Source organism: Clupea harengus, chromosome 5, assembly GCF_900700415.2.
Source record: "Clupea harengus chromosome 5, Ch_v2.0.2, whole genome shotgun sequence".
Taxonomy (NCBI): Eukaryota; Metazoa; Chordata; class Actinopteri; order Clupeiformes; family Clupeidae; genus Clupea; species Clupea harengus.
Genome location: NC_045156.1, coordinates 23,911,090 through 23,938,180, shown reverse-complemented (window position 1 = coordinate 23,938,180; position 27,091 = coordinate 23,911,090). Strand labels below are relative to the sequence as shown.

The 27,091-nt window shown below is 43.9% G+C and overlaps 3 protein-coding genes across 13 annotated transcripts in view; 1 reads left to right on the top strand and 2 right to left on the bottom strand.

The window, feature by feature from the left end:
* Positions 1-6,800, bottom strand: part of LOC105895866 (calmodulin-binding transcription activator 1) — a 225,099-nt gene extending 218,299 nt beyond the window's left edge. For 2 of the 7 annotated variants that reach the window (XM_031568222.2, XM_031568224.2), the window contains exons 1-2: positions 6,438-6,800; positions 2,608-2,709 (exon numbers count right to left, since the gene is read on the bottom strand). In XM_031568222.2, the coding sequence (XP_031424082.1) occupies positions 2,608-2,709; positions 6,438-6,462 (127 nt within the window). In that variant the 5' untranslated portion in view covers positions 6,463-6,800. The remainder of the gene's footprint in view (positions 1-2,607; positions 2,710-6,437) is intronic. The other 5 variants (XM_031568225.2, XM_031568228.2, XM_031568227.2 and 2 more) reach the window with 3 other exon arrangements.
* A 1,618-nt stretch (positions 6,801-8,418) lies between these two features.
* Positions 8,419-17,724, top strand: LOC105895901 (dnaJ homolog subfamily C member 11). The gene is made up of 16 exons (XM_012822592.3): positions 8,419-8,545; positions 9,340-9,469; positions 9,953-10,026; positions 10,433-10,534; positions 10,721-10,849; positions 10,956-11,078; positions 11,184-11,257; positions 11,593-11,782; positions 12,140-12,225; positions 12,503-12,619; positions 13,121-13,276; positions 13,764-13,833; positions 13,930-13,987; positions 14,073-14,215; positions 15,089-15,218; positions 15,506-17,724. The coding sequence occupies exons 1-16, from the start codon at positions 8,477-8,479 to the stop codon at positions 15,529-15,531; spliced, it is 1,677 nt and encodes a 558-aa protein (XP_012678046.1). The 5' UTR covers positions 8,419-8,476; the 3' UTR covers positions 15,532-17,724.
* Positions 17,725-17,857: 133 nt separating this feature from the next.
* On the bottom strand, positions 17,858-26,843 carry phf13 (PHD finger protein 13). 5 transcript variants are annotated; one of them, XM_031568219.2, is made up of 5 exons: positions 26,681-26,843; positions 23,552-25,508; positions 22,981-23,114; positions 20,864-21,581; positions 17,858-20,095 (listed from the first exon to the last, which is right to left on the bottom strand). In XM_031568219.2, the coding sequence occupies exons 3-5, from the start codon at positions 23,110-23,112 to the stop codon at positions 19,869-19,871; spliced, it is 1,077 nt and encodes a 358-aa protein (XP_031424079.1). In that variant the 5' UTR covers positions 23,113-23,114; positions 23,552-25,508; positions 26,681-26,843; the 3' UTR covers positions 17,858-19,868. The 5 variants fall into 5 exon arrangements, with proteins under 5 accessions (XP_031424079.1, XP_012678122.2, XP_031424078.1 ...); XM_012822668.3 differs by lacking the exon at positions 22,981-23,114 and having other exon boundaries at positions 23,552-23,653; positions 25,468-25,508; positions 26,681-26,842; XM_031568218.2 differs by lacking the exons at positions 22,981-23,114; positions 26,681-26,843 and adding an exon at positions 25,965-26,490 and having other exon boundaries at positions 23,552-23,653; positions 25,468-25,508.
* Between the last annotated feature and the right edge of the window lie 248 nt (positions 26,844-27,091).

Sequence of the window (27,091 nt, the reverse complement as noted above, 5' to 3'; positions counted from 1 at the left end):
CTACAGCTTCAGAAGAAACACGGTCATCTTAGTTCTATCTCTCTACTTTTCATAGGGCCCTTCCACATCAGAACAGCTTTTTGAGCAAACAGTACAAAAAAAAAAGACAACCCATCATGCTCTGAGAAAACTCCCTCATCACTTTGATGCGAGCGCCCAAAAAGGAAATGTGCTCTCCGCCTGGCCTGTTTAGAACCTTTTTGGAAGAGGAAGAAGACTCCTCTGACCACGGCTGCCATTTGTTTCCTTCCTGCGCCTTGAATAAATCTTTTGATTATTCTTGGCAACTCAATTAATGCTATATCCTTCCCCTTCCCCCTCATTTTAAGGGATCTCTGAGACGGAGGCTTCTTCCTTAATTGCTGCAGCATTACTAAAAATAAAGGCATGGCTGATAAAACAGGAGGAGAAATGGGATATTAGATTTGCTACAAGAGACAGCAAATTAATGCGCTGTCATACTTCCATTGAAGTAAGAGAAGAGCTGATTCTCTCCTCCCGAGTCTCCTGAGGGCCAACTTCTTCTTGTCTAGTGACTCTTGTCCCAGAAAAAAAGCGAATAATGCAAGTGGAGGAATTAACTAAAAAAAAAAAAAAATCAAAAAGAAAAGAAATGGAGGGAAAAAAAAAGAACCCAGAGAAAGAGCATCTCATGGCACATGGCCGGGTGTCAAAGGGTTGGCGCCCAAGCTCTCTGTGCCACGGCAGCCCGATGCGCACAGCTAAATGCACATGCGAGAGACGCGAGAGCGTGTGGCTTAACCGCCGTAATGACTGGAGGCCAGCTCCCCTGGGGGGGTTTCCATGGCTAAATATAAGAAGAGTCATATTGCTCACGCACTGCTGGCTCCGGAGGGGAGTGAGTATGGGCACGCTGGATCAGGAACCCGTCCAATTAGCTCTGTGTAAGGCCCGGGTTCTGGTGCCGTCCCAGCAGACTTTCCTCGACTTAACAAAGCAAAAGAACAACACAGTGCTGGCAGCGCCCGACAGTGACACAGGCTGGCACTGGGCACACTTCAAGAGGCCACAGGTCGCCTGCCTGCCTGCCTGCCTGCCTGCCTGCCTGCCTGCCTGCCTGCCTGCCTGCCTGCCTGCCTGCCTGCCTGCCTGCCTGCCTGCCTGCCTGCCTGCCTGCCTGCCTGCCTGCCTGCCTGCCTGCCTGCCTGCCTGCCTGCCTGAGTTGATCTGCTGGGTGTCCCCGTGGGGAGAGCGCCCGCGCTCGGAGAACTGTATTTGCCGAGCTGAGCTCCGACAGAATGCATTGCAGGCCCGGGCGTAAAGTATTTTGCAAATGAAACAAACAAAGTGATGGATGGGTTACCAACAAAGACCAATCGTTCACACTCACAATTTCCAGTGGCTTAACAAGCCCACCCTCAGAGCTGAGAGATGGCGAGGCCAGGGGCGCAGTAGGCTTATCCCCCACTAATGCTGCACTGCTGAGAGCTGTAAGACCTCCATCACCTCAGCCAGCGTCTCACAGCTCCTGCATTTAACCAGCGCCTTGATCACTCGGCGAAAAACATTGGGCGAGACGTGAGAGGGAAGGGGGAGAGGTAGAGGGAGAGAGGGGGAAACCGAGAGAGAGAGAGAGAGAGAGACAGACTAATATGCAGATAGAGAAAGAGAGACAAGAAAAGACAGGAAGAACATGAAATACGAGGAGGAGTAGAAAGAAAGCGACGACCAAAACAGCGAGGGGGCTCAGTCTGTCTCTGAAGAGTTCAGCCAAGAACACATCCTCACTTGCACCCCAGGAGGAAGGAGATACCACACCCCTCTCTCTTTCTCTCTCTCTCTTTCTCTCCGTTCACTCTCTCCCCTCCCTCCACCCAGTGAGTGGGGGGGCTCAGGCACGGGGCTAGTGCTCTGTGTGTTGATTAGGCATGACAATGAGCTGCTGCTTCCAAAAATATGCTGCGCGTTCCAGTGCGGCGTAGCAACGCATGAATAAACATGAACTGTAATGGAGCTGAATGAGAATCAGGCTCTCTGCTCTCCTTTCTGCCTCTTCCTTCTTCCACGCCGTGCGCCCAAGTCTGGGTGCCTCTCTCTCTCTCTTTCTCTCTCTCTCTCTCTCTCTCTCCCTCTCTCTTTTTCTGTTCCCTCACTCTGTCTCTCTCTGTCTCCCTCCCCTTTGCTGAGGCTGAAAGTCAACCAGTCAGAGAGAAAATAGTCTCCTTTTTCAACACGGATTTTGCATAATGGCTGCTTTGTTTCATTGCTTTGATGCTGTTAGAGATGCACTCAGGGCTGTCAAAAAAAGAGGAATAAAATCTACGTTCTACTCCAGGAGAGTGCATGTGTTGCTCAAGAAAAATCTCGACGCCAAGCGTTCCAGAGGAGAGAAAAGGATGGATTATTCCCCTCAAAGAGTTTCCACTGTGTTCCTCTCTGTGCTTATATCAGAGGCATGTTCCCACACAGATCCCAGAATGTGGGGATAAGGAAAGAGAGAGGGGGGGTGGGTGGCGGTGGGGGGTAAAACATGAATGGTTGACAGACAGAGAGAGAGAGAGAGAGAGAGAGAGAGAGAGAGAGAGATTACAGCAGATCCCAGAGGGGACGCTGCAAGAGAAGGTAAAAGTTAGGGGGGCCTCTTACTGTTGCTGTCCGTGTCGTCGCTGACAGCCTTGGGAGGAGCGTGGCCAGTGTATCCCACGGCTGTTCTGTACATTCGATCCGGATTACGTATTCTCTTCAGTCCTGCAGCAGCCCAGCAGGGGAGGAGACGCCCAGCGTTGGGGAAAGAGCAGAAAGACAGGACGGAGGTGAAACTGGAGCTTAGACACTAACTCTCATCATGCTGAGCACCAGGGGGACCAGGTACCATCTTTCAAGGCTAAAATGGGACTGAATGAGGATGAACACAGAGCTACAATGACAATTTAGGATTGAATTTGTAAGTGCACGTCTCTGCAAATGATAAAATCACAAACCTACATGATCAAGCCATCTTCTGTACACAAGAGTCTTAAGCTCCACAGTTTATAACGCCTGAATTATCAGACACACGCAGTCTTGATGACACAAGTAGTTAGCTGGGACAGGATGAGCCAAAGCTAACTTCACTTTCTTTGGGTTTAGGGTTTTGGATTTAAACGCACACAAATATGTGATGCAAAAATGCTTCTTTTTTTTTTCTTCGGTCTACACTACAAAAAGAGAATTGGATAAATATCATGTGCACTCTGGAGAAACTGTGCATTCATTTCCGTCTCTCCGGTTGGCACGTCTGAAAGTCATCCCAGCACCCCAAATGTGTTGAGCCTCAGTGCTGATGCGAATGGAGAGCTAAGAGACTCTGGTGCCAGAAATGACAGTCGGATTCACTCTGATGTGCCCTCTTCCTCTTCCTCCGCTCAGATGAATCAATCCATGAAATCAATCCTTTCACAAAACAACCCTCAGAGGAAGGTGAGATTTTTTTCTTGAGGGGGCCAAGAGATAGATAAACAGAGACAGACAGACAGAGAAAGAGGGAGAGGTAGAGAGAGACAGGGAGGGAGGGAGAGAAGGAAAGAGAGGGAGAGAGAGAGAGATAGAGAGAGAGAGAGAGAGAGAGATCCAGAGAGCAGCCATCTTTTTAATCTTTAGCTGCTTCACAAAATTCAATTAGGTGGACAGAATTGCCCAACAGATTCCACACGGCACAGTCTGAGGGTGCTATGCTGTGTTCCCTCAGAGATATGAGATCTCCATAATCCCATTATCTCTCCTGTTTATGGGGATGGGATTGATCAAACGCACACCTCACGCCTGCTTACGCACCTTTCGCTCATAGAGAGCTACCGTCTGGTCTCAGCTGACTGGACACGACTTAGATGTGGCTTAATGTGGCAAGAGAATTCTGGGCTTAAAGCCTAACATTTGGTGTGCAAAGACGGTGTGTGAGTGTGTACGTCTACAAAACTACAAAACACTTAGTGTGTGCATGTGCGCGTGTGTGTGCGTATGTTTATGAGAGTGCGTGTGCGTGAGAGAGAGAAAGAGACAGAGAGAGAGCGAGAGAGAGAGAGAGAGAGTTTGCAATAGTGTTTTACGAGTATCAAAGGGAGTGGTGTGTGTGTGTGTGTGTGTGTGTGCATGTGTGCGTGTGTGTGAGTGAGTGTGAGAGTGTTTATGAGTATCAGAGAGTGTGAGAATCTCAGTCTCTGTGAACCTCAGAGAGAAGTGTGGGTGGGGGCACAGAGTCGGTGTTCTGCTTGAAGTGGCAGCATGTGTGTGTGTGTGTGTGTGTGTGTGTGTGTGTGTGTGTGTGTGTGTGTGTGTGTGTGTGTGTATGTGTGTGTAGGCATGCTGGCCACAGGAGGGAGGAGTAGCTGGCGGAAGCGAAGAAGGGGAGGTGTGGGGGGGGGGGGGGGGGGGGGGGGGCTGTTTGTAAACCTATGTGAACCTGACCTGACATCACACCAGCTGGGAGCCACCGGGGAAACTCCCCCTCCAGAGAGTGGAGTGGACGTGAGTCATCCGAAGCAGAGCGGTGAGCAGAAAGCACGAGAGACCCAAACACACACACAGACTCTACTATCAGACATGAGAAACCTGTAGACGTGAGCGGGTTCCTGAGACACTGCATAAAATCGGCCAATCATTGATTACTCTGAGGCTGAGGCTACTAATAAGTGGTACACCTTTTATACTGTGACGTAGAGGATTGCAGTTCACTAGATATTATGATGCCATTGAAAATGTGTCAACACATATCCTTTTAAGAGTTTTAAAATAAAAATAAGTTGTTGTGCCCCATACCCATGGTGTCATCGGAACTTATGAAACACAGAGTGACGTTGATTGAATTCCTGAACATGCTGGTTGTATTTTCGCATGTGTAGACACCCTTTCCACTTGGCTGAACGTAGCTCAATGTCGCCTCCTTGTGGACTGCTAGCATACATAGTCAATACAGCGGTTTAAAAATAGTGTCTGATTAAGTCTTAATTAACGAACTATTGCTGGGTTTAAACGGAATATCTGGATCAGGAAAAAAAGTAAGATTACGCCTGTATGCATACATCTGTACACTTAAGTTTAAGTATAGCCTACGGTTTGTGGATGTCCAAAGAAATCAAATGAACATGTCGTTGGAATTCCAGCTAAGGGTTCCAAGGGGAAATAATAACGTAATCTGCATGTCAAATAAGAAAATGTAGACCTGCAGAACATGCGTACACCAAGAGTTAGCATATGAGAAATTGCTGAGAAAAGGTTTTGGTGTCAGTCTTAAAGAGTGCAACACTTCACTGGAGACTCGCATTAATTCAAAGACGGAATTAGACATTTTGTTTGTCTCCATCTCGTGGTTATTAGCATATAGTATAATTGAATTTGGCATCTGAGGTTCAGAAGATTGACAGTGGAGTTTCATCGACTCACAAACTCCACAGAATTAGCACCAAAGATCTTGACGCCAAGGCTCCACTTGGATGACATGCATAGTGAAGAATCAAAATCCTTCATGAGCCAGTATGACACTAACCTTAAAACAACTCTACCAGTTCTGAAAGAGCCAAGTCACATAACAATATACATCACTAGAGCTTATGAAATGCATGCCTAAACTAAACTTTTGATCATGTCAGGATCACGCATCATTTCAGACAGTTTCAGCCTACATGAAGCGTCAGTTGCTAAACCTAAAATCATCATGATATGACCAAATTGTGTTATTACAAGTCATCCCGTCTAATTGTGCTTAGGCAAGAGACTGTGACAGCCTGTTCCATTACCAGCGAATTCCCAAAAAGGGGCTTCATGACGGGCTGCTGTTCGACCACGGCTTGGGAAAGAAAAAAATCAATCAGGCTTTAGAACATCACTATAAATCTACATTTATTGCCCTGACACAAAACCGTCGTGCGACACGATGTTCAAAATACACACACAGTGTTGACCGCCGTTTCACTTTAATATGGCATTCCCTCTGTAGCCTACAGTAGGCTAGTCATCTTACGCTGGTAGCATTGGTGTGAAGGAATCCCACTCTGGATCATAAACGGGTCATTTCATGCGTTCGTATTTGTGTGCTGTTTCAGAGGACGGCTTACTTAAGAAAACATTTTCGTTCTCTCACCACAAACCTCTCCGTTTATGGAACGACGATAAGCGAAAAACGAATCGTTTGTCAGCGGTTGAACACAGAGTTAAAATATCCCTTAAACACAGACTGTCTATTTTAGCCAACTCAATCTCTGTTATGTTGAGAGCCAGTTTTAACAGCTATCTCAGAGATGGCTGTAGCTAGCTGCCTTGAGTGGCTGGCTGGACGTAATCTCATCATATTAGCGTTTGCGATTTGAGGATTTAAACAAGGCGAGCTGAAATGTCACCAAATCCACGTCACTTGCACATCAATCCCATCTCATTCAAACCACAAATCTAACAGATAGAGAGCTAATAAAATTGATAAAATAATCCCGTTATTTCTCTCTTACCTTCCGGCTTGTTTTCGGCAGCCATTTCCCCTCCGCGCGCCACATCCTCCTCCTCCTCCTCGCGACCGGGGGGTACCAAGCGCGTTCACGGCGAGGACAGCTCAAGGAGGGAGGGGAGAGGCAGAAGACGAGCCCAATCAACTAACGGCTTCTATTGGCCAAAAAGTGGAAAGAACTGACAACGTACACTGTGCTTCTCTGTGAATTCTAGAAATCCATCTCTGTTTGCGTCTGTGCCTGCCTAGGCTACAATTGGTAGGTTTGTATTTGGGGACACCTTGACACCGCCTGTCATTGGTGGATTTCGATTTAGAGGCACCTTGATAAACTATAGCGCGCCTCAGCCTAAAACATTACGTGCAGTGACATCCCAAAATAGCCTTATTTGGTCGTTTTGACTTGGCCCCCTGGTGCTCACCCTTTTCTCCATTGTTTACATCCACAATCATCACTACAAACTACAAATGCCTTTGCATTGTAAATAAAGGTTTTGAATAGTAGGCTATGCAAAACTACGTGTGGTTTCTCTCTTCTTCAAGATGACACAGCTTAACATTAATTTTAATAACCGCTGAATGTGTAAAGTATGCTCTCCAAGCGAGGAAACTGGTATAGTGAGGAAAGTGAAGTGAGGAGACATTCAATATGCAGCCTAAAGGCTAACACTAAACAGCCTTCACCGCTTCCAAGTGAGACGTCAATTGAGACTTTGTAGAACATCCAAAGATGGTGTATTAGAGGTTTGGGAGCCCCAGCCAAGTGGAAAAGTCACGGACCGGGGAGCTCCGTCATGAGTGTTTGAGCGCTGTTCTCTACCCAGTGCTGAAAAGACACGGTGCTGAAAAGACAGCTCCTCTGGAGGAGAGCTGGAAAAACGATCGTCGAGCAAATCTCTGCTATACTATTATCCCAATTCAGTGTAAAATGTAAAAACTGGTTTATGTTCACAGAATCCTAAAAATTAAAGACAGACTACTAAGCTTATAAATACGTATCATTCTTTAAAAAATATCACCCCAAAACAGACACGCGACCCCGTGAACAACATCCTCCACACACGCAGCCTCAGACAGACTCACACTCTTACTGGTAAACAAACACTCTCTCACACAGTCTCACACACGCACGCACGCACACACAAACACACACACACACACACACACACACACACACACACACACACACACACAAACGCACGCACGCACGCAATATCATTGAGAGATAGCTTATTGTCAGGGAAGCAACTAAATGGCTGATTCGTGCAGTTACATATAGGCTACAAGATGAATTACCATGAATAATAATGCTACCAAATGGCAAGTTTAAACAGTTATTTGACTAGTTTAAACATTTCAGTGCCAAGGCAAATCTGAGGGCCGACCTAAATCGGCCAGCCTGCTATGGTGGAAGAAGCCTACAACCTTAGTTTGCCTTATAGTCTACATCGCTCACGGCAATGTAATGAAATCATAAATAGATTAGGCTACATTAATCATGTAAAATAGTAGCCAAGAAAACCTATTTATAAACTTCCCCTAACTCTAGCGCTAATGGCTCAATTTCTATAGTTTTGGAGGGTAAAAGTAATAGACACGCCCTGATAATCTGAATCTCCTGCGGTCAGTTCTTAAGTTTTCCAGTATAAGGTTGAAAGCCTTTTCTTTTCTTTTCTTTTCTTTTCAAGTCGAAGCCTGTAGCCTACTGGTGTGAGTTACGATTGAGGTTTAAACTGCAGTCTATTTTTGTAGGCGACGTGTTAAGATCCCGCAGCACATGCCGACGTATGCATCTGTGTAGACATGTGGTGAATTTCTGAAGGGTAGCCTATTCTTCATGAAGACCTGTGCTGAGGTTCCTTACAAGATCAGAGGCATTAAAATCCATTCTCGACAAGCCACTGTCTATCGGAGTTCAACGGCTAAATAAATACTCTGTGACTTTCCCGTACACTAGATGGCGGTAGTAAAATTAAACTTCACCCATCACCCCATATCGTAGAAACCAGCGAGCGAGTGGGCGGGGTTTGGCTAAACGCAAACATGGCGGCGGCCTTGGAAAATGAATTGGACAACGAAGATTATTATTCTTTACTCAATGTCAGGCGAGAGGTGAGCAAAGTTTTGTCATAGAATCTTGGTTTTTGTTTCCGTCAATTTCACTGACCCAGTTGACCATTTCACAAAAGCATTTAATGCAGGCAAAATAAGACTGTAACCAAGTAAGCTAACAGATGACATTTGCTATGCAACAGCCACTCTCGTAGGCTAACGTTTACTTGAATAACATGCTAACTAACCCGAAAGATGTCATCAATAGCTGTGGGGATGGATGCTGCAACGTGATCCAAACAAATCCGAATATTAAACTGTGAAACCTTCAGTTGCAGTTCTACATATTGTTAGCTATTTATTGACGTGTTGGGCCAGTTTATCGCTAGCGTTTCAAAAACCGTTTGCTAAGGTTAGGTCGAATGTAGTTGGACACACCTGAATCATCTACCTAGCCAGCCATTGTACTTTATTAGAGTTTGGTAACAGCTCTGCATTAATATATAACAACACATGCTAGGTGATTTTTTTTATGTGATGATACAGTGTGAATTTGGCCGCAATTGAGGTGTAACATTAACGTGCAACGTTGCACTCATTAGCGACTTAGTCATGTGTACTGCAATATTTATTACATAATCAAGTCTAATCTAGGTTTCTTATTTTTCTAGCTTTGTTTTTTTGCAGCAATGCATTATTTGCTAAATCCCAACATTCAGCACTGTATCTCACTTAAAAAAAAATATTAGAGGCAATAATTGTATTTAAAAATAGCTCAATCAGATATAATAAATTGAATGCAATCACCCGCACAAGAGGCTAGTGAAGTTGTGTTTCTATGGGTATTTCTACAGGCAACACAAGAAGAGTTGAAGGCTTCATATCGAAGGCTCTGCATGCTCTACCACCCCGACAAGCACAGAGACCCCGAGCTCAAGTTGCAGGCGGAGCAGCTGTTTAATCTGGTGCACCAAGCCTATGAGGGTAAACAAATATTTCTATGTGCACATGTCTGCCCACGAAGAAAAAGGATCACGTTCCACCATTATAGCAAATGTACCAGCTAGATCCGGTCATTTGTTAAAGAGTGGTCTTTTCACCAGGATGTTCTATGTCTTAGAAGTATTTTTAATGGAAGCAATTAACAAACTGAATAATTCATTATATAATAACCTAATACCCTTGTTACATAGAAGGCATATGAAAGCAATAACAGGCCGGTGAATTATGTGAAGTTCTGACACATGGTGTGATGTTAAATTACACCTGTCCTTGAGAGTGAATGCCACTAAAACTGCATATGACCATAGTTGAGGAACTCCGATACTATCATACTTTTCGAGCAATTTCAGTATGCTAACCAAGGGGCAATCACTGGAATTTGTAATTCCCTTTTATTATTATTATTATTATTATTAATATTAATATTATTATTATCACAACCTGTGTAACTTGCCTTGCATGCAGTTCTCAGTGATCCTCAGTCCAGAGCCATATATGACATATTCGGGAAGAGAGGTCTGGAAGTTGAAGGATGGGAGGTAAGCTGCAGACATCTGAGTGAAAAAAAAAAAAAGCCTGAATGTAATGATGTGATCTGATTAATATTCCCCATATAATCACCCACAAGCACATGACACCTATATTTAGTCTCATTTATTGTAAACACATCGCTAAACAACACATGACAGGTGCTTTCTCGAGTTATTTCTTTACATTAGCCCAGAAGTACTAAACAACTAAACAACACATGACATAGGTGCTTTCTCGAGTTATTTCTTTACATTGGCCCAGAATTACTTAAAAAAAAAAAAAGCATATTATAGCTGCAGGTAATTCCCACTTTAAATGAACCTGTCCGTCTTGATTTGGTAGTTAGTCTTTCCATATTGGTATGGAATCAGTTGGTTTGGGGTTAGGACTATAAATGGTGTGTGCACGCGGCAGGTGGTTGAAAGGAAGAGGACGCCAGCAGAGATCCGGGAGGAGTATGAGCGTCTGCAGAGAGAGCGAGACGAGAGGAGGCTACAGCAGAGGACCAACCCAAAGGTGCAGCTTTGTATTCATCTCCCATAGTCAGACAGTATATTGTTACTGGTATATCATAACTGTCCTGTGAAACCAGAGAGAAGCACTAAACCAGGACTTATGGAGAGGAGGAGGAATAGATCATGTATCCACTACAGGGAGGTTAAGTAAAAGTGTGTGTGTGTGTGTGTGTGTGCGCGCACGCAGGGAACCATAAGTGTAGCAGTGGATGCCACAGACTTGTTTGACCGCTATGAGGAGGATTACGAGGACACACCCGCTGGAGGGTTCCCCCACATTGAAATCAACCGGATGCACATATCGCAGTCTATTGAGGTGATTAAGACAGCCCAGTTGTATTTATAAAGAAAACCTTCCTCTGCATATAACACAGCACTGAAATGACTTTCAACGTGTGACTGCATGTGCATGTCACTTTCAGGCACCATTAACAGCTAAGGACACAGCGGTCTTGGCAGGGTCTCTCTCCACACACAATGGAAATGGAGGCGGCAACATCAACTTATCCTTGCGGCGTGTCACTTCTGCCAGAGGCTGGGGAGAGGTGCGAAGCGTAATGTAAACACCATACCACACAGACATAACTGGTACAGCTGAAACAAATGTGACAACACAATCTCTATGTGTGCGCGTGTGTGTGTCCACACAGATTGAGTTTGGTGCTGGTGATACTCGCGGACCCCTGTTTGGATTGAAGGTCTTCCGCAACATTACCCCACGCTGGTAAATGTATTTCCTGTTTGCATTAGCACTCTCAGTGGCCATTAAGGGTGGACTCAGAGTTTGAAGGAGTGAGTGGACTTAGGTAAACAGTGACTAATGTAGGCTGACTTGCATGTAACTGATTACACTCAGACTTTAAGGTTGTTCAGACTTACCATATTTTCTGCTCTTTTCCACCTTCCACCCCTCACCCGCTCTCTCTTTCTCTTGCCTCCTCACAACCAATCTATCTCTCTCTTTTTACTTATCCCCTTCCTTTCCACCAATCTGTCATCTTCTATTTCCTCCTCCCTATCTTATCTCTCTCTCTCTCTCTCTCTCTCTCTCTCTCTCAGTTTTGTGACCGCTCAGTGTGGGCTCCAGTTCTCTTCTCGCGGGGTCCGTCCCAGCGCTAGCACCATGTGGGCACGGCACCTGGACCAGAACACCATGGGCTACCTGCAGTGGCGCTGGGGCACCCAGTCAGCCATGACCACCAGCATCGTCAGGGACACCAAGACCAGCCACTGCACCTTGGCTATGCAGGTGAGTGGGGTGTGGGCAAATTGGTGGTGCCGAGGTTACCTGGTTCTGGTACATGCTTAATAACCTGGGAACTATTTTAACAAACAAACTTCAGGTTTGTGTGGCTCGCTGTATTTCAGATTAAAATGTCCTAGTCATTTGCACCATTAATTGACCACTGCATTCATACTAGCTTCACTCATTTGTTGTGGATTACTTCAATAAGCCTTTTTTGTAAATTGAATTACCTTGGGTCAGAAACCAAATATTTTGCATGCAGTGTAATGGTCAAGGAGTAGTGTTGTGTTCTGAGGTAAGACATGTTGAGAGCCTGGCTATAATGAAAGAACCACTGACCCAGTCTTCACTCTCTCGCAGCTTGGTGTGCCACACTCCTATCTGATGATGAGCTACCAGTATAAGTTCCAGGATGAGGACCAAACCAAGATCAAAGGGTCTCTTAAGTAAGTTTGTATTACCAGTCATTCAGTTTTAAGATGAACAGAAATGGGCACGAACCTACAAGAAAAAAAGTCACCTCTTGATCTCACAATGTGGAACTGTGGTTCTGTTGTGGGCTCTTACCTTGTTGTGGCCTCTGTGTATGTCATGGAATTTTAGGTGCTTTGGGTTGTGGCATGTTGCAGTAGGTTCTGATATTCTGTAGTGTATTTGGGTTCTGGGGTGCTGAAGTTGGTTGCACACAATGTTGTGGTTCTGATCTGTTGATATGTCCTGCAGGACGGGGTTCTTTGGCACAGTGGTGGAGTACGGGGCAGAGCGGAAGATCAGTCAGCACAGTGTGCTCTCAGCTACGGTCAGCATTGGAGTCCCCCAGGGCGTCTCACTCAAACTCAGGTACCCGTCACTGCACTTCCCCAACATCTCTGGCTCATGGGTCATATCCAGTGCTGTCAATCGATTCAAAACAAAATAACAAATGAATCACACAATTTGCATTAACTTTGAAAATAGATTCTCTCCTGTGAAGTACAGATTTCCAATGTAACCATCAAGGTCATCAAAATTGACAGTCTGCTTGAAAGACATATTTGCTTTATTTGTAGCACGCAAAGTGTGAAGGGACTTTTACATTGAAACGGGGATTGAGATGAAAACGAGGAGAACCAGAGAAGAAGACAGACAGACTTTTGGGGAGGGAAATGCTTTGGAGAGAGCTAGCGTTATGTTTTTAACACGTTAACTATTTCAAATTAATCACAAAAAAGGCTTAATGTTTCGAATGAATCACGAAAAAAAGCTGTTATTTTGAGAGCACGTTATTTCATGCACACAGTTTCAGCACACAATTCTACACAATCACTGTATGAATGCATACATTTGTGTTCTGTCCTGCAGACTGAACAGGGCCAGTCAGACCTACCTCTTCCCCATCCACCTGACAGACCAGCTGCTGCCCAGTGCTGTCTTCTATGCCACTGTGGGACCACTGGTCATGTACCTGGCTGTGCAGAAGCTGATCATCATACCATATGTGCGATCACAAAAGGAACAGTACGTACAATCTAGCTTCCAGACCCAGCTGGAACTTCATGTAAGATGGGGGATTCAGCACTCGGGTTGCATGGGGGAAAAGCTCAGAACTAACTGCATGCGTGCACTCGTCAAAATGTCCCAACAAGCAATATCCGGTATTGACTTGATGATGTCCTAGTCTTAGCGATGGGGTATTGTAGATGTTGCAGATATGTTATATATATGCTATACGAATGTGAAAAGTGCCGACTGCAAATTATTTGCTGGTTATCCTGCTGAGCAGTAGGCCTTACAGCTCAATAGTGCTGAGCCAGTCTTTACTCACTCGATGTTGGTTAGGCATGTGTGGATCAATACACTAAAATGATTTAGGTGTGGGGGCACAGTGATCTCAGCATTCTGTGTGGTGTGTGCGTGTGCGTGTGCGTGTGCGTGTGCGTGTGCGTGTGTGTGTGTGTGTGTGTGTGTGCGTGCGTGCGCGTGTGCGTGTGCGTGTGTCCCACAGGGACCTGGAGAAACAGAGGGAAAACTCTGCGTCAGACGTTGCCAGGAAGAAGCAGGAGGCCGAGTCTGCTGTGAGTGCCTGAGTTACACAGCCCTTATGGTTTATGATACCCTAGGGGACGTTGACTCTCACTAACCTGCTCCCCGCTACCCATCTCCACCCACAGGTTTTGCTGATGCAGGAGTCCGTGAAGAGAATCATTGATGGGGAGGAGTCTAAGATGGGTGAGTTGTTGGCCGAACGGTCCTGTTTGGCGTTTTGGGCAGCGTCGGGGATGGTTTTCACTCATGGTTGCATTTTTTTTTTTAGGTCTCATCATCCTCAACGCTTGGTATGGCAAGTTCGTGACGGACAACAGCCGAAAGAATGAGAGGGCAAAGGTCATCGATGTAACTGTCCCTCTTCAGTGTCTGGTGAAAGACTCCAAACTCTTCCTCGCAGAATCTTCTAAGGTACAAACCATGTAAACGTCATAGAAGGACCCAAACCCCTCCACACACATAAGGCACTGGTCCACTGGCGCCGGCACCTTTAGGCACTTTTCCACTGCAGGAGTGGCACCTGTAGGACCTCTTTCAGGGCTTTTTTTACGGGGGTAAAATAAGCACTTACTCCGGGGTAGGTACTTCTGTGCGGCCTTGAAACTGCTGGTTGTTGCTTGCAGTGATGGTTTACACTGATTAGTTAAATGCGACATGAGTGGAAGACAACGACAAGCCCCATTTTTTAGAACCAGCCAGATTAAATTGAGGTGAGGCAGTGAAATATACAAATATAGCTTGCATAGTTAGCTTGTTGAGGTTATAGTCACTGAATGAACACAAGCAAAAACGTTAGCTAAAATACAGACTTTAGCATAATTAATCATAGTGGTGCTGGTATTTTCATGTTTCAAGTAATTACAGCTGCTATGAAGCTATTTAATCAAGTGTCAGCAACTTTATAGCTAAATTCAACTGTCGACCTTGAAGTAGTCAGAAAAGAAAATCTCTGGTTAAACGGTGATGCTGCTGGAGAAATATATCATTACATTGTCGTGCTCGGAATTGACGTTGCGATCGAAGAGAAAAATATTAGGTTACGTCACATGTAGTCCGTAGTTCCTGCACCGCAACGGAAACAAAAATGGCTGACAGGGCCATTCCTGTAAACGTTTGTGCAACCTTGGAAGTGCCCCGAGTCCCTGCAGTGGAAAAGCACCTACACACACACTCACCATGATCAAGTACAAACACATTTCTTCCAGTCTTCATCGCCATTTTGCATTTCCTTTGCTACTATTCTCGTCTTATTACGTATTTGCCTGAAACGTGTGATTCCTACAGGCGGGCCTGCCAGGGTTCTATGACCCATGCGTGGGGGAAGAGAAGAGCTTGAAGCTGCTGTACCAGTTCCGGGGCGCCATGCACCAGGTTCTGTCTGGAGACACAGAAGACCTCAGGATACCTAAACAATGTGAGTTGACCAGACAAAAATGTAAGGACTTCACAGACCTGCATAGAGGTTTAATGTGATATCTTGTGACTATTAGGTCTTTTTGTTCCACCTCGGGGGACCAAATCATTTGTAGAAGTTTGTACAAACATCAGGAATGCCTTGCACCAAACACTTTAAACATGAGTTTTGAAAAGACCAGATTTAGAAAAAAAATGCTGTGTGCATTAAGGTATTCTGACCTGGTCAAATCAGGTGGTCTCTCTCCTCCCTGTCCTGACTCCTTCCTATGCCTCTGTTCTTCACAGCACACAGGATCGAGCCAGACACATAGGGGCCTTCAGACGGCTGGACTGACCAACCCCACACACGGGGGGGGGGGGTGGTGAAGTTCTGGATGGGCCCAAGCCACAGAGAAGGGAACCGAAGGGCTCCTCCTCCTTCCTCACCTCATTTTGTTTGTTCCTCAGCCATGTGCAGCCTCATCCGTTCCATTCATATCGCTGTCACTCAAAAACCACCTGACTCCCAGACACCCCAGAGGCCAGGAAGCCATGCAGTGCAGACATTAGTTTTGTCTTTATGTACCCGCCTAAATGAAGCGTCGATTTGCACTTTCTTTGCCCCCCCCCTCCCCATGAAACGCCCAAAGTGTAGTCATAGATATCTCACTGGAGTTACATAGATGTAGAGTATTTCAGTCCTCCATGATGATGCCTCCTCAGAGCATATGGTTATGATCTCAAGAAGGCATCGTGTAATAGGAAAACATGCAGCTATGCAGGAAGAGGACATCAAATATGTCTGGGTTGACCTCGTATCCCAGACAATATTGTTGCCTGTAAGCTGATGAGAGGGCCTGTAATGTATGTTAGCGGTTGTTAGGCATGGTGATACGTACACCATCAGGTTCTGAGCAGAAATATTAGTCATGTGTTGAAGCTGACAGTGCCTCCCAATTATAGTTCCAGAATGGTCTGAGTCACACTTAATTGATCAATATTATTGATCTTGATGACGATAATGTGGATCAACCACATTTTAATTTAGAAAAATGTACAGGGTCTGGTGCTAAATGGCTATTAGTCAAGGGACATTCATCCACCATATTTTTGGTACCTAGTAGATATTTGCTGTCAAATGTAACCACAGATATACTCTTATTTGTTATTCATGAAGATTAGACAGAGACCACACTACTAGGCAATCAAGTAGGTGATATGACTCTATTGGTAAACCATTGCCTTGTCTGCTGCTAAGTCTTGTGTGTATGAAAGCTAGGGGTAACCTACAGTAGCTTTGTTAAATTGTAGATTGTCAACATTGTCTAAATTCAGTAAGGAAGAGTGTCACAAAGAGGTTTGTAAGAGGCAGGTTGAAGTTCTGAGTTGTAGTTCGTTGCTCTTTTACCGACCTATTGAATGAATGAATTCACACGGACAGTAGCACCCCTTGAGGTGAGAGCTGAAGAGGTCAGTGAGAAATACACTATTTGCAGTCGTTTTATTTACTTAAGGCGTCTCATCAAAGTACCATCTTGTTGAGGCCCTCATTTGGGATTGGAAGAGTGCTAGTGGCCGGGGCTCATGGTACACTGAACTTGACTTTGGCGTGTAGTTTCCACAGATATGTACTGTAGAATTTCACTTTCTCCAAGTGGTAAGTAGTGACTTACCATTACCCTTGCTAACACACAAGTCCTCCTTTTGTGTTGTGGTAAAACTTGTCTTTGTTGTGTCATGTATGTGCCATACCTTGCTTTCTCCTGCAGTTCCTCTGTTCTGGAGGCCCCCCTCTGGTGTTGTTTACCAAGTGTGTTTGTTTTCTGCTGTGTATCTCTTCATGAAGACGAGCCACATTCAATGTTTTCTGTTGGTTTAAACTGTGAAAGTCAGTCACATGGGCCTGACATACTAGAGGGAACATATAAAGAGAGGGATACATAATTTCCTTTAAGTTGAGATGAATGGACTAAAGTAAACTACAGCAAATTCATGGGAATTTATTTAATTGTGTTGTGCTGCTCCATGAATGTGAAGGCTGTCCTGGGTTCTGTCTGGATCTCTCTCCAACATGCAATAACCCACATTAGTCATACTGCACTGCTGCTGGTCACCAACCACTCGAGCCATGTTCCTCTACTGATACTTGGGCCAGTCCTTTCTTTTCCTGGATATTCTGTCTTCAGAACACTATTGGAACTTGATGGTAAGTGACCGGATACAGTTGCAGCCTTACAGAGTAAAACAGGGGAGGGAGGGAGGGGCGAGTGATCCCGTGTCTGCCAAACAAATGTATCCATTAACGCATGCATCCCTGCTGTGTTCAGTGTAGCATCAACAGTCCTGTTTTATCCTCGTTCATCACCCCCTCCTCCTGAAACTCTCACACACACACACAGTGCAATCGGAAAGTGGAGGGGAAACCAGTGTACCATGCCCACCTGAGATGCAAACTGGACTACTCCTGACATTACTGTTACATTGTAGAGTTCAGACGTTTTAAAATATTAAAACATCTCCAAATAGCTTTCTGTGTACGTCTCTACTTTCTTTGAAAATTATGGACTGGAGGAAACATTGCAGGTAGTGAGTAATTCTAAGCAGAATTACACACAATCTCTAGTTCTCATTCAAACATCACACACACACACAAAGTCGTATATCCATAAGAGGGCTTTTGGGCCCCACATCTTTTTATCTCAGCATTTCAAATCAAGAGCTTTGCTTTATAACAGTAGAGTTTCACAGAAACAGCTTCCATCACTGACATGTTCCCAACGCTCCCCCTCCCAACTGTGGGAACCCCAGGCAAGAACCCAACCTTTCCAAAAAAAAAACTGCAGATCGACTGGAGGGTAGGAATAAAGCACGCACCACACCAAACAAAAAGGAAAACTAACTTTGAGCCCAAAGCCCTGTGTCTGAACTTGTTAAATCACTGTGACCATTACTTGCTGCATGGAAACTGTACATTGCTTAAGTTCTAGCATACGCATACCATTAAAAGGGATATATACGCAGAGTTTGCCATTTAAAACACCATATGAATGAGTGATTACAGCTTGTCTCCTCCAAAAAGAAAAACACACCTGATGCCGATTTAAAGCTTAAAAAAAAATATGACCAAGTTTGTATCAACACTGATGACTTTCTGTGGTGTTTGAGCTTCTGTGGCAAATACAACACAATTGCCCATTTCCCAACTCTCTGGAAATGACAGTCTTCATAAATGACAATGTAAGACTATGTTGACTAAGTAAAATACTTTCCAAAAGTTAAGAATGATCTCTTTCTGTTTGTTTCTTGAAATATGATGGTAAGTACAACCATTATTCACCAAATGACCGAGGCACCTGTCGTTAGATGAAAGGACTGTTCAATCAGTGCAACAACTGGAAACAAGGGAAAAAAAACAACAGTTCAAAAAAGGTCTAAAAACAACTTCCCAGAACTTTTCAATGATGGAGATACTTGACGGAAACACACATGTTCTCGGTGCAAATGACAACAAAAGCCACCACCCGAAATTCTGCTAACAGTAATATCAATAGTTAGAAAACACCAACCCACATAATTAAATGACGGTCATTGGGTTCCTGTTGAAAGATCACTTTGGCATAAGAGTACTATTTACAGTGTGCATGACAACATGGGCAGTAAGAGCGGTTTCAAAAATTGAATCACACTTTCACATCCGCCAGTCTGAACCACCAATATCAATTAACTTCGGTCGTCAGACACCATTTCAACAGTTTTAAAGGAAGAATCTCAAATCTACAACAAACTTAATTTCCATTAGAGCACCAATGAACCTGGCAATCTCTCATTACACAACATCATTTGGATACTGTATTTAGTCAACACTAAACATTTGAATACTTAACAAAAGGCTGAGTAGAACTTAACAAAAAGTGTTTAAGACAAGCAGACACAGAATCCCACATCTAACGCTGAAGCTATCATTACCTTTTGTGGGAAACAAATGACCATCTTCAGCATATAAAGTACTTCACACAAACAAACAAAAAAAAATCAAAACCATTTCAGGACTCTTGAACACCTGAATGAAACCACTTGATGCTTTTGAACATTTATAGATACATTACAAAAACAACATATTTAAACAAAAAATGAGTAATGTCAAAACCTAGAAATAAAATAGCTTTCAAGAGGAACAGCAAAAATACAGGATACGCACCAAGGGCAGCAGAACAAACAATCAAAAAGAAAAACTTTTGTTTCAGGATATCTATAGAAGATTTTTGTGTCGTATATACCTTTCCATCTCTTAATTCCAATAACGGTTGGCAAACCCTACTGAAACTATTTTAAAAGTGCAAGTCTCTGCCAGCATCCCACTGTGCCTGATCCATGTCCTAGTAAGCCCTACTTTTCAGCACGGTACCATTTCCCCTTTAAAGAGTGTACCTCTAAATTGTGTCATGCAGAGATCGTACTCCTCGCTCATGCTGAGTGTGACATGGGGGGTGTGTGTCACAAGTGGTCTTGTCCCCTTCTCTGCACTGCTCTGCACAAAAAGACAGTGAAGTTGGGCTGAGTTAGTGTGCAGGTTTGAGGGGGGGGGGGGGGGGGGGGGCTGTTCACATACAGGGCTTATGAACAGGGGCAACAGTGAGACTAGAGTCTGTGTCAAAGGGCAGGAAGGGCTTCAGTCCAACAGGTGCTTCCTGGAGCCCACCCGCGATCGGTTGGAGCGCCGTATGTCAAACTGGGTGTCTTTGCAGCACTGGCAGATGTACGACTCGGGCACGTTGGTCTTGCGGATCTTGGCACAGGACAGGTGGATCCAGGTGTTGCAGTGGTTGCACTCGATCATGGCCCGCCCAGCAAAAGGCTTCATGCAGAAGCATGTAACCAGATCCCACGAGTCATCATCTGCAGGAAACACAAGAGGAGGAGCTCTGGTAACTGCCACAGCAACAGCAAGTCAAATGGATTACCATTGTTACAGTATTAAAAGCATACCATCTATAAAAAAAAAAAAAAAAAAAAAAATATTACACACATGTCAGATATGTTTTTCTTGGATTTTAAACTTGGACAAAATAACAATTTCATTAAACAAAGGCTGAAAATACTTCTACTTCTAATATCACTAGTTCAACAGCAGTTTAAGCACCTAGTGGATCAACCAATTGTTCATACACATTCTATGTTCAAACATTGCGTGGATAGTGTCAAATCAAACTGTGGCCACAATACTTCAGTCAAGTCTACTGACAAAGTTTTAAAATATGCTGTAATATCTCAGCTGTAATGCATTCATTGTGGTATACTGCAAGACCTGATCACATACAATTATGTCAACAAGGGAAACTTTGGTGTTTAAGTTTTATCGGGCCTGGTGTTGACTCGGTTTGACTTCAAAAAGATGTTGTTAATACAGGGAGTGAACTGCAGAGACAATTCATTCCGTCATCCTTCTGATGTCCCAGAACATTGCCATGGACATACATAATAATTATTTATTCATTAACAAAAACATCTATATTTGGTATCTAGTAAGACAATATGATTGGGAAAATATGATACCGTGTTGTATCGACCCCCAGAACCTGAGGGCTACTGGGTCAAACTTGCCCAGATAAAGACAAGTCCTACTCCATCCATTTGAAGGTCATAAGCTATACACATAGAACATACCTGAGTCCACCATTATGTCCTCGTCATCATCTGAGCCATCCTCGTCCCGGAAGACTACCTGCTTCCCCTTACGAAACACAGACCTGGTTCCAGGGAGCCCCTCCAACTTCACCACCGCTGCCTCCCCATCGGAGAACCTGGACCTGGCGTCTACTTCTGGACTCTCCTTCCTGTCTGAGGATGGAGAGCACTGAGCAGAGTCTGGCTCCTGCTTGCAGACAAAAAGGTCTTTCTTGCGCGGAGATGGACTGCCACTTAGCTGGTGGTCTGGTGACTGAGTATGTGCAGGCGAGGCAGTGGGTATGGGGAAACAGAGATAATCCTCTGGCTCCTCTTTGATGGCTTGTTCAAAGCTCAGCGTGAGCTTAGATGGAGAGCGGACCGCCTCTCCCACACCGCTTGGCTTGTCGTCACCCAGACTCTTCCTCAGCTTCTTCTTCTTCTGCTTTTTCTTCTTCAGCAGCGTGTCCGTCTTCCTCCGGCTCTCCAGGAGCAGGCCGGCCGACTTGGGGCGCTTGCGGAGCTGGGAGCCATCTTGAACTCTGGTCTCTGGTCCACGCTTGAAACCTCCAAAGCTCCTGCGGCCACTGGACGGGCAGGGCTGGGCAAGGCTTGAGGAGGGGAAAGAGCTGCTGAGGCGTTGCGAGTCCCAGCCGTCGCTGTCAGCTGTGCTGCCGGTGCTGTTGGGCGGGCTGGAGCTGCTCCTTAGGGAGGCCTCCTGAGGAAGCAGAGCAGAAGCAGCGGATGTGAGCGGTTGGTAGCTTACGCATTGGGCAGTTGGGCATCACCTCTGTCAAACCCCACATAACACTTGGATGATCATACAAGCCTCCTAGGTCTGTGGAGCCTTTTCTAAAGTTGACTAACTGAGACATCTTATGTTGCAGTGGTTCTTTAAAACCCACCCCTAACCCTAGATTTTGCATTTCAGACATTTTCTACACTTCTCTGGCAATGAAAATGCTGAAACGTTTTAGAACTTCAAAGCACTCATCCTAAATCCTCTCATGGGGCCTACATACACAGCGCTTACCAAAGAAGAAAAAACGGAGGCAAAAAGAGACCAACTCAAACGAGTCCTAACAGTGTATGGCTGCACGGTTATACTTCACACAAATAACAAATGGAAGACCCCCACAAAGTGTCGTTATTTTTCTTCAAATCATGTCAAGATAACAAACTGACAAACCACTTAGGCAGTCACCCCTCAGAAGAAGAAGGGCATGTTCTTAAATTACTCAGTTTATGGGATCACAAACCTGAGTAGAAGTCAATAACGAGAAACTCAATCAAACCATAATGACAGTTTCGCACAACACTGACATACAGAACATTACATCTGAAGGTGGACCAATCAGATAAGGGCAAATATAACAACTAGGCAAATTTATGAATACTTGTAAAGAGCCATTGAGTTATATAGTAATGTACCGAACAGAATAATCTGGAGCCAAGTACCATGTTCAGAAAAAGTTGCATTGTATATTAAATGACTGCACACTTTTGAGCTTTTGAGATAGCCCCATGATTAAGCCTACTTGCGATTAAACTACAAGAAAACCTAAATAAAAACACACCACTCAGCTGTGGTACATTTGTTAAATGAATAGTCTGGTCATTTCTTTGACTGACTGACAGCTATAATTTACATTGGAAAATTAATTTCTTCAATAAAATCTGACATTGGGTGCATTTTAAAGCCACGAGTGCTAGTGAAAGCTTATAACTCTTTCTATATTAACAGTATAACCATTTGACAGGTACCTCAGGTCAACCTCCCCAAAACCTTACCTGGAGCTGCCTCTGCTTAGAGACACACAGGGCATTACAGAAAAGGAAGGCAGACAACACGTGACACATTTATGGATGAGCATCAGGACACAATCCTAATGTGAACAAACTATGGCCAACAGGGAAAGAAAGGGTTACCATGAGGGCTGTCTTCCCTCTGCTCCATGCCAAAGATACTCAAGCCTTTGATTAAAACTCTGTCCATCTTATGGTCTACTAACGTGAAGAGATGTGCTGGTGGTAGTGGACTAACAGCTATGAAGTATGGTGACTGAGGACAGGGTCTAAGATGGAGCATGGAGGAAGCTAGACTTGAGCCCTCTTACCCGAGGACTGAGGGTTTGGTTTAGGGGGGCCCTCCGGGTCGCAGAGGAGGAAGATGAGGAGGAGGAGGATGAGCAGTGGCGGGGCAGCTGGGGGGGAACACAGGCAGCGACTGCCTGAGGTGCCACCACCATCTCTGTGGATCAAACAAAGTGTCAACAGCACGGCAGCAGTAATGGGGACGGGAGGGGACACACCCAAAGAGACAATGTTCAGGAGCCCCTTGCAGAGCTGTGATAGACCATTGCTGCCTCACGTTAGGACAACCTCAGGTGGTACAGAGATGAGACAGCCCAGACTTCAAAATGCACTTCGAAGTCAGAACGCCTGCCAGTTCCCATGGCACCCAGTGATGCCCCAGACTGACAGCCATTATCAATAACTCAGGTACCTCCATGGATGAAGACATAGGTCAATAAAAAAAGGGGGCCCCAATCAAAGGAATCAACATAAATAAATTCTGGTGTAGGGCGCCATGAGCGCGGGGAGTGAGGAAAGCACCTTGCTTATACGTAGGCTACTTTTTATTGAGCAGACACATAGTTAACCGAGATTAAGAAAATAATAACTCACCTCTTGTGGGTAAGGAATGTACCCAGCATAGGCCAGCACAAAAGTACAAAACTTGTTGAAGTCTTCGACTGTACGCTGTCTTCTAGAAGTTGGACTGAATCCCTGGAACAAAGACAATCAACCGATGTGCACGATGTAATTACATGTTGAACAGCACCAACAAATGAACAAGAATACAATTTTAGAAACGTGTATTCATAACGTTATGCCTGGGCAGACAAATCAAGCATGCCCAGAGGACGATCCATCGTCGATCCAAGTAACTCCACATTACAGATGAGCCAACTGATGCACTGACTGAAATCTACCAGTAAATATTGTTGTTTGCAGCAGTGAACAGAAAATGGCGCAATAATATAACATTAGTAATGTTACATTGAATATCTTTGCTAGCTAAGCTAGTTAACAATGATCAAATTAACATCTGCATGTATTGTATCAACAAACAATGTCAAACTATATTACAACGTATACTGTATTGTGAGTGTTATATACCTTTATAGTAAAATGTGCTGCTTCTGTGGTGGGCTAACACAATTAGCAATAGCGGGCTTAACTGAGGTTGCTGACTGGACTGACTAGTCTACTACTAACGTTAGATGATGCACATATTGACAGAGCCTGGTGAGCAAGCAAGTTACAGTGGCTAAATAGACTAGTTAGCAAGCTAACTGTTAAAGCATTAATGACCTTGACTGCAAACAGTCCAAAAGAACCGCAGTGATCAGAAGCCAATTGCTGTGTTCGAAACTCAATACTGCATAGAGTATGCAAGTCGATGCAAAGTTTGTAGTTTTTAAGTGTTAGAATTTTAACACTTCCTGGCAAAATGAGTGGGTTTTCACACAATCAGAGCAAATAAGTGGTGTGCAAAACAACGCCTGCAGAAAATCTAAGAAAACTGTTGGGAGTTAAAATGTACTCATCAGTCAGTCTTTTGTAACTGTTGTCTATAAGATCTTGCTACCAATATGCTAAAGCAAAAAATAAAAATTTAAATAAAAAGGACTACATGGTGTCACTTGCCTCAAGCAGTATGTGGGACCCTAGAGTGGTATCCAAGGTTACAGACAACTCATAATTCACACCATGCAGTTTCTTATGAAACTTAGCGTTACAGCTCTACCACCTAAAACATCTGATTATATATCTTAAGAGATAAAATGGGTCTACAGTCTGTACAGAGATTACATACACACACATTTATTGAACAGAATCAAATGCAGGGTCTCTCAAACAGTTATTTATCTACCATGGGCATTATTTTGTCAATTTTCCAAAACCCCTCATAGGGATTTTTTGTTTAAAACTGGAACTTGCAAAAATGGAGAAATTATAAAGTATTACATTAAATTCAACAAGGCTTTCCTTTTGATAACACCACTGAGGTAAAAGCTCTGGTGCAGTGGTTGAATACCTGACCTGCTAAATACCTGACCGTTACCTTTTAGAATGTTTTGGTCATGTGACTGAAGTATACTAAATGATAGGTGTTATACTTGCCTACTACACTGTATATTTACCTAAGTAAGGCGTAGTGTGTAGTACATAGTATAGACTTGTCCAGTATGCAGTATGTATTAATCAGTAGGACATTTCGAACACACGCACAAAACATTTAAGTCGAGTTCACACCACATGCTATATTTGCTACCTAACACTGGCTATGACACCACAAGCTAGCCTGTTGTTTAACAGGTTGCTGGGTTAAACGTTAATGCAGACTAATTTGAATAATGAATCTTATTATTGCTACTTCTACAGACTCGACAGTATTGTCTAGCACAATTTACTGTCCATAACGTTGGCGTTGATAAATAAAACTGATGGCCGGTACGCTGTTAGCTGGCTAATATTACAAATAACGTTCTCTGGGTTCTCCCTCGGTGTTTTCGAGGTTAGCCTTAGCCACTTACCTGAGATTCAAAGATGGACGAAGGGGTGACGCTCTCCATTTCTACAAAACAAATAGCACACCGTTGGATTTATCAACATTATCATACATTTTACTTTACATATAGCACAATAACGCTAGTTCTGAAATAGAACGAACTCAATCGTCAAATTATATGTTAGCAGCAACTTCCGAGTAGACCACGAACTTTCACAGTATGCAAATTGATGTTAGCGATATTACCTCGACGTTAACGAGCATCGCCAACTTTTTAACAACGTTACGTTTTCTTTTTCCTATACAACATGACTTTTCTTAGATACCAATCGTTAGATAACTAATAGTTATCGGTACGTTAGCTAACTTTTCGGAGCTTACGGACTGTGAGCTAACGTCAACCTTAGCAAACAAACGGCGTCTCTGATGTACTTCACTATGTAGCTCGCTAGCTGGCTAAATAATCTATTTTACCGAACACCTGCATACACACATATAGCAAATATTCGTAAACGTACACACCATACAGTTCGTTAAGTCAATTAAGACGGACACGGTTAAAGTTAGCAGATTGTCCTTAACATTTTGTAGCCATCAAATACTAGCCCTACAGTGTTTCTACTGTATGTAACGATGAGCCATCGTCTTAGCTAAACATGGCTAATTGTCCCTGGCACCAAAGGTTAGCACAATTCAACCGAAGTAAAAGCTACTGTCGTGGTAAATGACTGATAGTATTGCTAAATTAACTTCACAACATACCACATTTCATTTTACATTATTCTCTAGATACAGTTTCATCAACTGACATAATTAACTCAAGCTAGACAAATTAAGTCATGTTGATACATGGAGCCTGCTAGCTAGTTTGTGTACACCACATGTAAGGTAACGTTAAAATGATTGATATGGCCATCTAGCTGGCAAGCTAACGCCAAAAGCTACTTAAAACCCGCCAGGTGCCGTTAGCTACATTAACGTTACCAAATACAGAAGAAAAAGTAGTTGCATTTATATTAAACTTCATGATATGACACAACCTTAACTCACTGACGATTACATGGAAGTTATGGAATCATCTAACGTTAGCTTCCAATTCTGGCCAATGCTAGCTATCTAATTAGTTACAGGAGCAGGCTAGCTAGGCGAATTAAAGTATTGTTAGGTAACTTGCTAGCTAGCTCTTCAGCAAGTAAACAAACATCATAAATGCGCTGACAACCCGAATAAACATTCACCTTGATTCACGATGAAGATACAGGCAATGGAAACAAGAGAGTTGTGAAGTTGGCTGACTGCGATGGAGCTGGTATGCCGACGTTTAACGACACTATGCTACTGACTCGCTAACTGACACCAACTATCGAGATAACTTAGTCTGTTTTGCTGCTTGCTGCTTGTGCTCATGCGCCAATCATAAGGTTTGTGTACCAGGTTTCAAGCTCTTTTTAGGTTACTGTCTAGATCCCAAATAGATACATTTTTAACCGGTAGCTTTTGAACAGTTTGTACACAATATTTAACAGAAGCAGCAGCAACAACAATAACTGCAATAATAGTAATAATAATAATAATTTTAGATACACTTTTTTCTGAAGTTCACAACGTTGAAAAATTAGAAGAGACAACAAGGTCAGAAAGTCTGAGGA

Bases quoted from the DNA above. Each gene is read 5' to 3' on its own strand.
- phf13 (XM_012822668.3), bottom strand. From the start codon at position 25,506: ATGGAGAGCGTCACCCCTTCGTCCATCTTTGAATCTCAG. The intron at 23,654-25,467 runs GTAAGTGGCTAA...TCTTTGTTCCAG, and splicing joins CGTCCATCTTTGAATCTCAG to GGATTCAGTCCAACTTCTAG. The intron at 21,582-23,551 runs GTGAGTTATTAT...CTGCTTCCTCAG, and splicing joins ACATTCCTTACCCACAAGAG to GAGGCCTCCCTAAGGAGCAG.
- LOC105895901 (XM_012822592.3), top strand. From the start codon at position 8,477: ATGGCGGCGGCCTTGGAAAATGAATTGGACAACGAAGATTATTATTCT. The intron at 8,546-9,339 runs GTGAGCAAAGTT...GTATTTCTACAG, and splicing joins TACTCAATGTCAGGCGAGAG to GCAACACAAGAAGAGTTGAA. The intron at 11,079-11,183 runs GTGCGAAGCGTA...GTGTCCACACAG, and splicing joins CTGCCAGAGGCTGGGGAGAG to ATTGAGTTTGGTGCTGGTGA.